A 14,435-nucleotide genomic window follows, 5' to 3' on the forward strand; every position below is an offset into this window, starting at 1 on the left:
CAATTATCTTTTTATGCATTGATTTTTAATCCGATATGTTATTTCTTGTAATTGTAACTTTGTTCAAGTGAACACTTTTCCTCGCAGTTGTAATACATCTCAAAAGGTAATTATATTTATCTTAATTTTTCTCACATTTTTTTTACTTTTTTTACTCAGTCACAAATAAAGCGATTAGAACTGAATGAAAAAGGGTTTCAGAATGTAGTAGGATTTAGGATTTGAAGAACAATTCATGGGATTCTGGAGGTCTTGTGACAAAGTCACATTAAAGATACTGAGTGTCACAATATTTTACTGAAATATAAAAATAGAGTATGACAGAAAAAGTACAATCCAGTATCCATTAGAGTGACAAATAGTTATTATTAGTAGCACAACCTTAATCAGGTTACACACCATATTGAGTTTAACACAGATTAAAACAAGGCTGTGAAAGTTTTTTTTTTTTTTTGGTCAGCTGAACTCATGGTATATTGTCAAACAACACTACAGTCTGTTAAAAAATCCCGTCTCTCACAGCCTTGTTTCCAATCCTGACATATTAAACATAGTGCTACCCCGACTTAGACCTAAAGGAATGATATTATGCAAATTGAGATGCTGTCACACATAAGGTCCTGTAGTCTTAATGTACACCAATGTCTTCTGAATGATCACACAGTTGATATCTGATATAGTCAGTTTATGCCACAAATACAGTTCAGTGTAGTAAAAAACAGTTCACACACACTCATTGTGAGCAAGTTAGGTCCAACCAGTGAGGTGTAGATGCTTTCGCCCTTCTATTGCCTAATATTCGTCTGTGATTTAGTTCGCTGTAGCAATAGAAACTCCCGTGTACGGCTACTTTCCATTGCTGTGGGCATCAACTTGAACTGATGTGAAAGCTACCCACTGTTTGACATAATTTGAATGGGAGCGTCCCACGCCATCCAACGATGAAGTCTCGATCTGCTCGTTCCCATCGAACGCAGAGGGACTGGAGCAGTCAGACTCCAGAAATCCACTGTCTATGGTGTCCAAATCCAAACCCATCTGTGGGTAGCCGTCGTCGGACTGCTCATTAGAGCTATAGGAGGCCAGCGAGACCTGCTCCATGTTCTCCAGGTCGTGCTCCTGCAGATGCCAGTCATCAAAGTCTGAACCCTGTAAACTCCTCCTGCCGTCCTGTACAAGAGGCTGCCTGTCATCCATCTCGGCCGCTCTCTGATTGGCGTCTTTGCCGTGGAGGAAGTCCTCCAGGCTCCGTCTGTGGCTGTCACCAGACCAGTCGGCCATGACGCCCTCCTGACCGGACACTGTAACGGTGTCCATCGATATGTGGCCGCCGGAGTGCGCGATGCCCTGACTGTTGCTGCCAAGGAAGTAGAGTTTAGATGAGTTTTGACCCGCCGGACCAAAGTCCCGCTCGCCGGTCCTGTTAGCAGGTTCCTCTGAGCTTTCGTTCTGCTGCTTCTCACAAAGCACCTGCAGAGTGGTGCTCTTCTCAAGGACATCAAAGCTGTTGAAGGTCAGGACTGGGCCAACCCATCTCTGAAATAAAACACAAAAAGATTCTTTTTCATTTTGTCATGAAAATATATTTCTATATGCCCCTCTCAAACATATAAAAATAAACATTATATATAAAACTTTCCATCTAGTAGAGTGTACTGGTGATGTGAAATATATAGCCTATTGAACCTATATGAACTAACATATCTTAGAAAATTTTAAACCAGATGAACTTGCTAAAACACTGATTAACATCAAACCACTTCTTCACAAACTACGCCTACATGCAGGCAATGGCACCTATAATCAATTTAACCATCATTTCCTGACTTTTAAAAATGTGTTAACAGTGAAAAAAAAAAAATCATTCATTAAATGTTTTTCATTCTTATGAATGGCTGGTAAATGCTCTTAAAACACATGAAGTCCAATGAACCACAAAACAAGATTTGTCGAGTGTTTGTTGCACACAGAATGAAAACTAAACAACAGTTTCCTAAACACCAAACGGTACAACAGTACAAAAGGTAAAAAAAAAAAAAAAAACAAAAAAAAAAACAATAATTTCAAACATTAATTTTGTAGCATGTTTACAAATCTATTTTAGAATAAGAGGGCTTTGAAAATCACAGGGCAGATCAATCCCACTATCACCTCTACTGTGTTGTCAGTGTGTAAAAATAGATATTTTAAGCATATAATATATAAAAATGAAAAAACATAACTGGTTAGGTATGTTTTGACGCTGGGGAGCTGGTTTATGCTGTTCACAAGCTGGCAAAGGACCAGCTTAAACCAGCATCCCAGCTCTAAACATACCTAACCTGCTGCATATCTACCTGCAGGGAAGATGACGTTTAAAGCTTAAACTTTCCATTTGATGTCACACAGCTCTCGCTCTTGTTAATGTCTTGCTTTACTGACCCCTACTGGATGCGATACGTGTTCACTTCCTCAAATAAAAAAAATAAATAAATAAATCTGACAACCGCCACAGTTCCTCAGTAACCGTTTACTGAAACAAAGAGGGTGCGACGAGTCTTACCAGTTAACTCCACTTTCACATTTCATAACGCTTAGGTTTTGGAGAAATCCTCAGAAAGCCGTCACTAGTTAATAAAGTGCTCTGAGGGACGAAAATAACTCAAGAAGCGGCTCTCAAACTCTGTTGTTGAGACAAGCCTGAGAGACAAAGGGTAGTATTTTCAGCTCGCACTAACCTACCAGTGGAATATTCAATAAATTCCCCTTCAGTTAAAAACAACTATTTATATCTACCCACCTTATCAGAGTTTGGGTTTGAACTCATAGTACTTTCCATTAGAGGGGAAAACTGCTACTTTCAGTTTTCACGTCGGACGCAATCTCAACCAAGTGTTGAGTGAGCCCTCCTGTTCCTTTGAAGCCCCTACAGACTGACTCATTTGAAAAAATGCCACATTCCCCTCTTGCGAGTGAGGTTAAGCACGTCGAGCTTCTGAAAGTCCCCTGACAAGACGTGCTGTCGCGCTCGCTCACGAACATGGACATTTCTGCTTGTACACCGAAGATTTATAAAAAGAAAGCATACCTTAAAGTCTCCTTGATATGTATGGTAGAGCGGCGTGAAGTACTCGTGAGGGCTTGGGATGTGTTGCCATAAGGACAGCTTTTTGATGCCCCCTCTGTAGATGCAAAAAGACAAACGGTCATAGTCTGGTGGATGCATTGGTGGGGTCTAGTAGAGTCTGCTTTATGTTTTATAGCCATTAACGCAATAGAGAAGCAGCATTAAAATGTGAAAGTAGCTAAATCAATTATGCACACATCAAAAAACACATGCTGATTACATGCTGTCATGAGAAACGTCAAGCATTATGCACTTGCAGAGCTTGTATGTCTGACTTCCTCTGATTATCGACCTACATGAAAAAAAGACTGTCTGCAAAAACATATCTGCTGCTGCTGTGGTTTTCGTGAACGTGGGAGGCGAGAAAAGACTATTCATATACGGTAAGTGGCGTCATATCGATTACTGGAAAACTCATTTAGAGGAGGCGCTATCAAAATTAAAGATCACACCAGACTATAGTCTTTTATTAAGCCCGGGGCTTTGTGGGATTGCAGGCAGGCTTCTCAGTACATTATCTTTTAGATTTTTAGGAACAGGTTAACTGATAGATAGTTTCAATACAGGCTTCACTGGCATATGACTTACAGATGATAAAGAGACTCATGTGACTCATAAATTCACTAACAGTCATAACAAGAGAGGTTTAAGTTTGCTTCACTTCTCCATATTCAACAAAGCGACTTCTCTACAACTCGTACAACTCCCTAAATGCGCCTCATGGCCTTTATAAAGGAGCCAAACTTCTTGATTTCAATTTTGGCTACTGTCAAGTAAACAGCTTGTACCGAGAAAGATCTTTTTTTTTTTTTTAGCATATCTGAACTGAAACTAAGAGAAATACTGGACAAATACAAGCAGGATTGATACTCACAATTTCCCACTGTACACAAGCAGCACCACCAGCACTACAGGAAGTGCCAGCAGCAGGAAATAGTACTGTTCTGACTGCGAAGAGTCAGAAGTCCATTCAACGCTGTTACTCCATTCACTCCAGGCGGATGTAAAAGATGAAGGATGCACCGCAACCTGCACCTCTGCCACATACTGACTTCCTGGCAGGAGTTTTTCACCGATGATGACCATTGACTGTTGGTTTTGCTGCAGGGTGTATATTTGTGCCATCTGAGGGAGCATCACATGGTATTCAGACAAACTCAGCAGAATAGGTGTGATTTTATATATGAGAAAAACAGAAAAAACTAATTACCTTATCTGGGTCACTTTTATTTCGCAATCGTACTCTGTAGTATAATTTTTTATACAGAGCGTGATCTTTATAATCCACATCCCAAGTGAGGTTGAAATTCCCATTCATTTTTGCAATGTTTAGGTTGAAAGGTTGTTTTGGCTTAACTACGAATCAAAAAGAAAACCAATGTTAGCATAGACTGCAGAATTACAGTGGTGCCTAAAAAAATCTGGAACTAAGATCTAAATTCATCCTGAATGTTTTATGATTTTAACATTTGGTTTCGTCCGTTAAAGCTCAAGACGCTCTTCGCATCAAATCATGCTGGAGAACACGATTTTTGGCTTTGGCACCAAACTGAGCAAAAGATGATACACCAATTACTATGAGATTTTCAAAATCATCATAAGAAATGATAAAACCATTTTTTTTATTTTTTTTTAACCGTTTGTGTTTTAGACTTATTACACAAAAGCAGAAGTGAGCTATTTTCGGTTAACATGAAAAGCCACTACAAGAATAATGAAAACATGTTGTAACCATTTTGTAACTACCTGTAGTGCATTTATAAAGACATTAAAGTACATTAAAATAGTTTGACCGTAGTTTTTTTGCTGCTTAAATAATCGGAAGCCACTGGATGTCTCGAAGTTATAATAGTCCACCTGCGCTCTTATGTTAAAAGTAATGCGGATGTGGCATTTACACCACTGATCAAGCAGATATCGGGACATACCAGATTTGTATAAAACTATTTTTTCAGTGTGACTCTTTGTTGGGGTCTCCGTATTTCCATCTCCACGTCTGACCATTTGCGTGACTGTGATAGAGCAGTTCGTATCGAAGGACATGATCATATCCATGTCCACCGGCTCCATTGTGCACCAGGATTCTGGCGATTTGATAGCGCAGCTCCCATTCACAGATTCAAGTTCATCCCTGAAAATCGTGAAAACGTGGCAGTTAAACAAGTTGCTCAGTGGTAATGGCGGCGTAAAAACAATGAGCGCGGCAGATGTTTCTGCAAAGCGACTCCCGTTGTGTCTTAAAGTAATTACACAGTGCGCTAGATCTGTACCTGCAATCTGCCACAACATGACACAAAGCTGTTCCTGCCGAGTCAGATTTGGAGCAGTTGAGCATGGAGATAAAGTCTGTGGTGCAGGTCACGCCGCACACGCCGTCATCTGCAAACAGTGATGTGAGAGGAAATGTGGTCAGTCGAGCTAAACACACTTTAGCATTTCTTCTCAAAGCGACACCTGAATAGGTCAAAGGACACCAGCTTTTACTGGCGCAGCTACATCCTTTTGAGAGTGTCAGGTTATAATGCTACGCCTGCACTCGTTTTAGAGGAATGGATATATTGCAATAATTGCACACTTACTGCACTCAATAAGTCCACAAATAACAAGCAAGGCTATGGCTTGCCGTAGAGCCATCGTGGAGGAACGGGGAAACAATCGGCGCTCAGCCCTGCTCAAATGCATTGTACAGAGCGCACATGCAAACTGCAATGAAAGTATGCACCGCTGTTATGTATTAATGTGTAATAAATACGTTTGTTGTCACACTTTTCCAAAACATTAAAACAACAACCGATGTAAAAAATCGTTTGCAAATAAACAACACACACAAACATGTGTAATATTTTTATACTTATAAAATGTACTAAACCATGGCAGTTGTAAATTTCAAATTGTAATGTTCATATTTTTATAATAATTAAAAAAAAAACTTCTTAATCATCATATACAGTTTAGACTATAATCAACATATATTTTTATTAAATAATATAAAAATATATATATATATATATATATATATATATATATATATATATATATATATATATATATATATATATATATATATATAACACATAAAAAAACAAGTAGAGGAATTAATCTTAATCTTAATTAATATTAACCTTACCTTGATGTTTTTCCCATTTAATCTGTTTACACAAATCTCAAATTGGAAAGAAAATGTAAAATCCTGTTGGTCTCAGTCAAACACCAGTTGTACATTGTATAGCCCAAGTCTTGACATTTATGCTTTGCCAATCTACTGATCGACATGCACAGTCAGACTGATTGTGACGAAAATATGACATGAAGGATGTGGTTGTGGTTTAAATGAGCCTATTTGCAGATGCTCCACCCCATGTGAGCCCAAATTAAGGGTATTTCCTGTTATGTAGGTGTTGTCCTTAAGGGCCTGATAAAAGTGCAATGTCATCAAATTCTGATTTTAGGGGGTCAGAACAGTTGATAACAGATAAATCGTGTTTTTGCATGAATTAAACAACAACAACTACAAAAATGTATCAATATAAATGAAAAGCAGTGATCATATATAATATTTTATGTTGAGGTGTCAGTGCTATAATTTACAGTATTAAAATAAACAGAATTTTTTTTATGTAAATTATATTTTTAATATTACACTCTAATATTTATAGTATCAATCATATTTACAAGAATACATGTGCGCTTGAGAGCTATGGGTGTCTAAGAAATGCCTGACCAAAATGTTTTAATGTCTTAAATCAGTGGGTTTCTCTAACCCAGTTTGTAAAAACAAGCAGTAAATAAGTTTTGTTACTGCACTAATCACATAATATTGATGGTTATGTTTCAATCAGTTAATTGTTTTATTAGTCAATTAGCAATTATTTGTTTTTAGAGTTGGACATTCAGGTGATATTCATCAGCTTGTGTTTATAGACAATAGCTTGCGGCTTATTCGCTTGTAATAAAAGGAAACAATTCGTTCGGTTTAACGCAGGACGTTTGGATATTGTTGAAAGTTTCAAACAGGCATCTGCGTGTGTGCTCACAGGTCCTAATTATCTTGGGTAAATGTCTGTGTTTTCTTTTTTCCAGGAGGGAAACTTCGACAGATTTTTGCTTTGAGTTTGCCTTGAATTCCCAATTAAACGGTGCTTGGTCTAGAGTCCAGTACTCGTCTTCATTGAAGAGGTATGTGTGATGCAAAACAGAGTTGATTTCTCAGCATTTACTGTAGTTTGCGGTGTTTTTGTTTGCGGCTCTTGTTAGTTAGCCAGCTATGCTAGGCTAACAGTTTATGCTCATCGCACGCGACGCGACAGACTACCGTACGCTTGCATTATAATTCAGTAAATTTGCAGACGTAGAGTAAACGATTCTGTGCACGTAGTTTCTAGGCGAGCAGTTAAACGCAATAAAGCGCAATTTGAATCATTCAAGCGGCTAAAGTGCGCAGTGAGGGATGCTGGTGTGCGGCATCGCGCTGAAAATGCGCATCTGACAGGTCCATTCATTCAATGCGCGTTATTCGCTCATTTCTGTGATCAAATGTAGACCAGCATGTTCATTATAGTAAACTGCTTTAATTATGCAAATGCCCTGAACGTAATTTTGCATGTTTAAGACTTCACGCTTTTCCATGCATGCGTAGTCCCCATCCATTTTTTTTAATTATCGATTTTAGATCGCTAATTGTTTTCCGCGGTTCAATAAACGCTTTCTATACAATAAACAGCACTTCCTCTTAAGTTCCTCCCTCTTGAAGTCACACTTAGTTGGATTAAACGGTAGTTTTTGGGTGCGTTGGTTATGAGAACAGTCCGTTTTGTTATGTTTTTTTTTTGCATTTTCGCTTCTCCATTTATACCTCGTTCTCACCATAGATTTTCACTGTGCGCTTTCAGGTTCATAGCTTCAATTTTCTGCAAATAATAAAAGTGCCTATCATTTAAGTCGGCATTAAATTAACCATTTGCTTTCTAAATGCATATTTTACACTGTAAAAATGGTGAATGATTACAGGTGTTTGACCCGTTGTTTTTAGGGTTAACAATCTAATTAAAAGCAATGGATAATGTCCTGGGGGAGGGGGGGGAGGAGTGCAGTGCCCACACTTCTATATTTTTATTAACCAATGGACAAAGTTCTGTCCTCCATGTTTAATGCATTATAGTTTTGTCACAGTGAAAAGTCACTATTTAATTTCAGCTTTAATAACATTGAGAGATATGACAATGTTATTGACATCTAAAAATGTCACTTTATTTTCCAGATATTAAGTTTAAGAACATGGCATTACCTGATTTAATCATTTAAGATTATTATTATTCTAGAATTTTTCTTTTTGGCTATTTTTCGTATTGCATTGAAGGGAGAGCTGTACTGTATCCTTTTTGACATTTTTAGCCTTTGACAGGAAGGATAGAGGAAGAGCATTGGATCGGGTCCCTCCTTTTCTAAAACCTGGTCCTCTGGGTTTTTTTTAAAAAAAAATTATTAATTGTATTATGTATTTTAGGTTGATGGGTTATATGCATGTATTACAACCTATTAATACATGCTGATTTAAAATTAGAACGTCAGAAATATACTCGCGTACTGTACAGTCATTCTCCACCAAGACTGACTTGGCATGGTTTTAATGCTTTTAGCGTCTCAACCAACTGGATGAACAGTATACATTTTTTTTGTAATATTAGAGGCCAGAATGCAATACAATTCTGCTATACAACCCCCCTCTCAATATCCTTGTAATAAAGGTTTAATGACTTGAGTTTAAGATTGGCAATTTATTTCTTGAAATTCACAGACCATGAACCTTTCACATCTACTGTCTGTGTTTTCCAGATTTTCAATCATTTTGTGGGCCACAAGTCATGTCTGGTATAGCATTAAGTCGCCTCGCACAAGAACGGAAGGCTTGGCGGAAAGACCATCCTTTTGTAAGTATGCAACGTTTCCGATCATAGATGTGCAGCTGTTTTACAGAAATTCTGAAAAGGAGAGCGCAAGGCAGAAGTTTTAACTGAAGTGTTTGAGATTCAACGGGTTTAGAATATGTATCGGTTTCTAATCAGTGGTTTTAGTTAAGTTTAGTTTTTGTTTTTCTAAAACGGAGGAAGCACTGAAGGGGTTAATGAAGGGGAGTATGTTCCATCTGTGGAGGAGAAAAGTTATTTTAATTTATTCTGCTGAGAGAAGACTCTTGAAACTCTTGTTGGGTGTATTTGCTCACAAAAAAAGAGATCAGATTAAAGAGTTTCTAGAGTCTGACATTTTGAAACCTTTTTCAGCCACCCACTGGAAATACTTTATTTTTTTCTCTCTCAGGGTTTTGTAGCTGTACCAACAAAAAACCCTGATGGGACTATGAACCTGATGAATTGGGAGTGTGCCATCCCTGGAAAAAAAGGGGTAAATGTCCATTTGGATATGTTTGTGTACTATGAACACCACATTAATACTCAAGTTTGTGAGACCCATTACTATTTTTAAACTAGTATTTGCCTTCTCAGATGTCTGGTGGGTGTTTGATGTTTTTGTTTTTGCTTGTTTGTTTTTTTGTGGAGGAAAAAAAAAAACATTTCTGATCTTCTGTATAATTTCTATTTTTTTTTTTTTCCCCCAGACACCGTGGGAGGGAGGCTTGTTCAAACTTCGGATGCTGTTCAAGGATGACTACCCTTCCTCTCCACCAAAGTGTAATTAGATGTTATGGGGTGCTTATACTTTTGTCTTTTTTTTTTTTTAGCATGCACGTTGTCTAATCATGTCTGGTTTTTACATGTGACTTCTACAGGTAAATTTGAGCCCCCTTTATTCCATCCGAATGTATATCCGTCTGGTACCGTATGCTTGTCTATATTAGAGGAAGACAAAGACTGGAGGCCTGCCATTACAATCAAGCAGGTAAGCTGTAAAAAGGTTGCGCAGCTTTGTAAATTGATGGCCACGTTATTAAATGGAAAAGCCAAAGTGTAGTTCAAGATTATTATGTTTAAGGATGAATTATGTTTTCATCTTCTAAATTGAACTGCAAATGTCGTATTGATTTGTGGTGCATCATAAAAAAAAAAAAATCTCCTTAAACAGAGTCTTCCATGCGATCCTGAAGAGGGCAGTGTTATCTCATAAAGCTCCGCAACTGATTTTATATTTCTAGATCTTGCTAGGAATCCAAGAACTCCTTAATGAACCAAATATTCAGGACCCCGCACAGGCTGAAGCATACACAATTTACTGGTACGCACCTCCAGCTCGAATAGAGTCTTGCCTGTTGAGAGCGACATGCTTATTGCCCGTGTTATGAATCTTGTGTTTGCATTTCTGTTTCAGCCAAAACAGAGTGGAGTATGAAAAAAGGGTCAGAGCACAAGCCAAAAAGTTCTCGCCGTAAACCACAAGCTTTCGCACTGTATTGGAAATGGGTTTTGACCAGGTCTCCTCGCCCCCGTTACTCCCCCCTTACAAATCATATCCACTTCATACTAATTTACTGCTGGGTTTAAAGAAATGAATGTGTCGTGCCATTGTCAATCCACTGATGCTCGTCCTAACAAACTCTTCCTGGGGGTTTTAAATTTGGCCTTTTGTATAGTATCTTTTTTTTTTTTTTTTTTTTTCTCTTCCCATTTGGGCAGCAGAGATGCTCACAAAAAGTTGAATTGTGGATTTTTTTTTTTTTTTTTTTTTTTTCTCTCTTCTCCTTTTGTGGTGGGTGGGGTTACTCTGTAACAGTGCTACATATTTGCAAAAAAAGGCACAATAAACATCATCCACTTGCAGAAGAAATGATATTCCACAGATGCAGAGGTATGAGCATAAAACTGCTTTCGTTTTGCTTAATCTTTGTTTTCTTTCAGACTGGCCTCCTTTAGTCTCTTTCATGGTTTTAATAATTTAAACCTTGCTATTAATGTCAGTATTTCAACTGCTGTAAAATGATACTTTTTATACTTTCTTTACTTTGGATTAGCGTCTGTAGAGAGATTTCCATTCCTGATGCAGGCAGTGTACTAAGCATGTACCATTCAGTATGATAGCATTGTGCTGCCTCGGCCGTCTGTGTTTTGCATAAGAGAATAAGAAAAAGGAAAAAAAAAAAAAAAAACTTAACGTAAAAGGCCTCTGAATCAAATGGTTAGTTAACCGCTGCATCAGTCTCTTTGTGTTCATATGGTGTTTTGTTCATGTAAGTGTATAGAGTAAATAAAATGTTTATACAAAGCCAGTTGTGCAGTGTGTGTGTGTGTGTGTGTGAGAGTGACTGCAGGGATGTTCTTCACACGACTGGATTGATTTCAACCATCTTAAAAAGGTAAGTTTTCTTATGGTTTTTGATCCTGTTTGGATGCCACTGGAATGAGGTACGTTTTACTGTTATTTTTAGTAAACTAGTGAACACTGACAATTGTGAGTTGGAACTGGAATTAAACTGTAACAGTTGTAACTGAATTACTGCTATCAAGAACAAGAGTTTAACGTAGATTTGTTTGTTTTTGTTTTTTTTTCCTTTAATCTGATTTCAATTTGAAAATGACTTTCAATGCTTTGTCATTTAAGTGTTTTTAATTCGTAGCATATGAGAATTTTTGCTACTAAAGAGATCACAATCTAACTTTGAAAGTTTTGACTCTTTTATAAAGGGCTGCCTTTTGACTCAAACACTGCTTTAAGCACTACTGTTTTGAATATGATGTAACCAGCCTGACGATGGAGTGCCATCTTGAGTGGTGAGGTTCTTGCATTAATTTCATAGCTACATGAATATCGGTGATTTTAATAATTAGGCTGTTGATGATAATGTTGTGTTTATGAATGAGATGCATCACCTCTATTTTAAAAAATGTATGTAGTGGTGGTGCCCGCTTTGAGAACCAGTCAGGTTAAATGTGAAAACATTAATTCATTATCTTCAGGAGAAGCAGACCAGGACCCCTACCTAGAAGGTCAGTGTCTTTTGTTGGGCTGTTTTTGGAGGGATCTCACGAGAACGATGCCCACCATTGAATGTTAAAGGTGTAGCAATGGCTGGCCTTGAATTTGATAAGGCTCCCCAGTGGAATGAGAAGTTAAACCAGGGGAATTTCCATACTAATTACGCGTTCTTCCTCACAAAAGCAGTGTTTAATCATGCTGACCTTAACTTGGTAAGGTGTTCTTACTGCTCTCGTTCTCTGGAGAATTGCAGGTACTGTGAGCTTGTCAAGGCTCTTCTGATAGAATGAGGGAAAACCCTGGACTCCAGCCTGTCTCGGGGTCAGCACAATTACGAATCTGAATGCTTTCTGCCTGATTTCTACAGCCCGAGCTGTAAGGAAGCTGCTAGAAACAGTTAAGTGGGGAAGCATGTCAGTAGAGAGACAAAGACCCACTTAAGATGTTACTCTGCTAATTGCAGGAGGAGACCGCTAGAGTGTAACTTCTTGGTAATTACTGGGCGCACTTTCTTTTTTTGAAAGCATTTTTTTTTTTTTTTTTTTTTACAATTTTTAGGCTTTATGCACTTAAGGTTAAATCTAAACTATCAGTAGCAGTTTCTTTAACACTAACTGTTAATTTTACAAAAAACATTAGCAAATTTGGTATGAAGCTCATCCTTTTTATCAATAAATTAAGAATGGTTCATGATAAAATTGCTGAACGTTTACTGATCTGACTATCATAGTGGTTTAGAGATGTATGTTTTAAGCTAACAGCCACATGGTAATAATCCATGCTGACTTGTTTTGCACGAAGGAAGAAGAAAAGACTCTTAATTCAATCTGTGAGTTTCATGGCACACAATAGGCTTTTGAAAGCATATGCATCAGTCTGCATCTTGCTAATTACTATAATAATACGAAAATGTCTCTTGAACTTTTTTTTTTTTTTTTTTTTTTTTGTCTTTTGTCATTTGCGTGTCTGTCTGTGGATTTTTACAGTAACCTTGTTGATTGCCATCTTTGGGTAGCTGGTTAAATGAGATTAACACACAATGCAAATGGCAGTTCTGCAATGCAAATTAAATCATTAACAGTGCTCTACCCACATCCTCGACATCCGTTTCTGGAAAGGTGGCGTTGATTATTTTTCTCAGTCACGTTTCATAAATGTTGATTGCCATTTAGAGACCTTTTACTCCTGACATCAATTTCATTTCCAAATGACTTATTTTCTCTGTATCCAGAATTACCGCGCATAATATCCATTTAGAAATCGCCGGACGTAATGGGGGAAATTGTGCATGTTCAGATGTCACAGTCCGAGCCTAGAGAAATACCTTTTTTGATGGATTATTGCATTCGCTTTCCAAATCTATGCTAGAACCTAATACGCGTTTAAATCAAAACACCCCGTTATCCGTCTTTACAGTAAAGCTGTATTTGTTTTGAAGATGCTGTGCGGTCGGTAGGCTACTTCAAATCTGATCCAGCCGGGGCAGTGCACTAATGATGTGCCCATGGAAACAGACAGAAGGGTCATTGTGAGCCTTTTCCTCTGATCAAAAATCAACGGATATCTACGGTCGTCCAGCAAGTCATCTACTGCATGTTATATCGTGTGAAGAAGCTGTCATTTATAGGGTGGGAATTGAATTATTTGTGTATATTGATGTGTTCGATGAAATGTATGAGTCATATAATATTTATTTCTGACTGTTTATTGAGCTGAGTTTTGTTATTCGTCACCTTAGACTTGGCGTTCGTGAATCCTTTCTGCACGAATGACTCATGAAATGTGATTTCAGCTGCGTCCAGGTACAATAACAGACTTATTTAATTAGCAACGTGCACAACATTTGGCAGTGCTGTATTTTTAATGAATGAATGAATGGATGCTTTGTACAACCAAAATAATTAATGGAAAAGGTATGTGAGCACTTATATCTAGTACAGCAGAAATAAGACACTTTAATCATTTACGTGGTGCAGTTTCATGAAAAAGCCATAACAGCTGACACTGGGACAGTACCCTTTTCAATTTATCCACAAAAGTACTGCATTAGTACCTTTACAAATTAGTACCTAAATGGTACATATTGCTGCCTTTTGAAAGGCTATACCTATATCTATATGTAGATTTCTTTATTTTATTTACATTTTGTTTTTAATTCCTGAGAGTGTTGACTTCATATTTTGAAATTGTGAGGCGACATCTCACATTTCATAAAGCTGGAGAGGACCCGTTGCCCTTTCACTTTTAAAAAAGGTTAAGGGGCCCTTTAAATAAATAAAATAAGTGTCACTTTGGAATAGGGGACATTTATTCACATTTAACTATGACTTTTCCCTCAATTCCTAATTTGCTGCTTATTAATTTATTAATAGTTATTAATTATTAATAAAGTATTTAAGGTTAGGTA

General features: G+C 37.5%; 2 protein-coding genes across 2 annotated transcripts; one reads left to right on the plus strand and one right to left on the minus strand.

Moving 5' to 3' along the window:
- Positions 1-3: 3 nt before the first annotated feature.
- Positions 4-6,393, minus strand: il21r.1 (interleukin 21 receptor, tandem duplicate 1). The gene is made up of 8 exons (XM_043234991.1): positions 6,234-6,393; positions 5,686-5,809; positions 5,377-5,485; positions 5,035-5,237; positions 4,317-4,462; positions 3,981-4,231; positions 3,068-3,161; positions 4-1,536 (listed from the first exon to the last, which is right to left on the minus strand). The coding sequence occupies exons 2-8, from the start codon at positions 5,786-5,788 to the stop codon at positions 847-849; spliced, it is 1,596 nt and encodes a 531-aa protein (XP_043090926.1). The 5' UTR covers positions 5,789-5,809; positions 6,234-6,393; the 3' UTR covers positions 4-846.
- A 735-nt stretch (positions 6,394-7,128) lies between these two features.
- On the plus strand, positions 7,129-11,317 carry ube2ia (ubiquitin-conjugating enzyme E2Ia). The gene is made up of 7 exons (XM_043235997.1): positions 7,129-7,282; positions 8,939-9,033; positions 9,422-9,505; positions 9,720-9,792; positions 9,891-10,000; positions 10,254-10,333; positions 10,427-11,317. The coding sequence occupies exons 2-7, from the start codon at positions 8,968-8,970 to the stop codon at positions 10,485-10,487; spliced, it is 474 nt and encodes a 157-aa protein (XP_043091932.1). The 5' UTR covers positions 7,129-7,282; positions 8,939-8,967; the 3' UTR covers positions 10,488-11,317.
- Positions 11,318-14,435: the final 3,118 nt, after the last annotated feature.

Source organism: Puntigrus tetrazona, chromosome 3 (assembly GCF_018831695.1).
Source record: "Puntigrus tetrazona isolate hp1 chromosome 3, ASM1883169v1, whole genome shotgun sequence".
In the NCBI taxonomy this organism is placed as follows: Eukaryota; Metazoa; Chordata; class Actinopteri; order Cypriniformes; family Cyprinidae; genus Puntigrus; species Puntigrus tetrazona.

Bases quoted from the DNA above. Each gene is read 5' to 3' on its own strand.
- il21r.1 (XM_043234991.1), bottom strand. From the start codon at position 5,788: ATGCATTTGAGCAGGGCTGAGCGCCGATTGTTTCCCCGTTCCTCCACG. The intron at 4,463-5,034 runs GTATGTCCCGAT...TTTGATTCGTAG, and splicing joins AATAGTTTTATACAAATCTG to TTAAGCCAAAACAACCTTTC. The intron at 4,232-4,316 runs GTAATTAGTTTT...ATGCTCCCTCAG, and splicing joins ATAAAAGTGACCCAGATAAG to ATGGCACAAATATACACCCT.
- ube2ia (XM_043235997.1), top strand. From the start codon at position 8,968: ATGTCTGGTATAGCATTAAGTCGCCTCGCACAAGAACGGAAGGCTTGG. The intron at 10,001-10,253 runs GTAAGCTGTAAA...TTATATTTCTAG, and splicing joins CTGCCATTACAATCAAGCAG to ATCTTGCTAGGAATCCAAGA. The intron at 10,334-10,426 runs GTACGCACCTCC...TTTCTGTTTCAG, and splicing joins GAAGCATACACAATTTACTG to CCAAAACAGAGTGGAGTATG.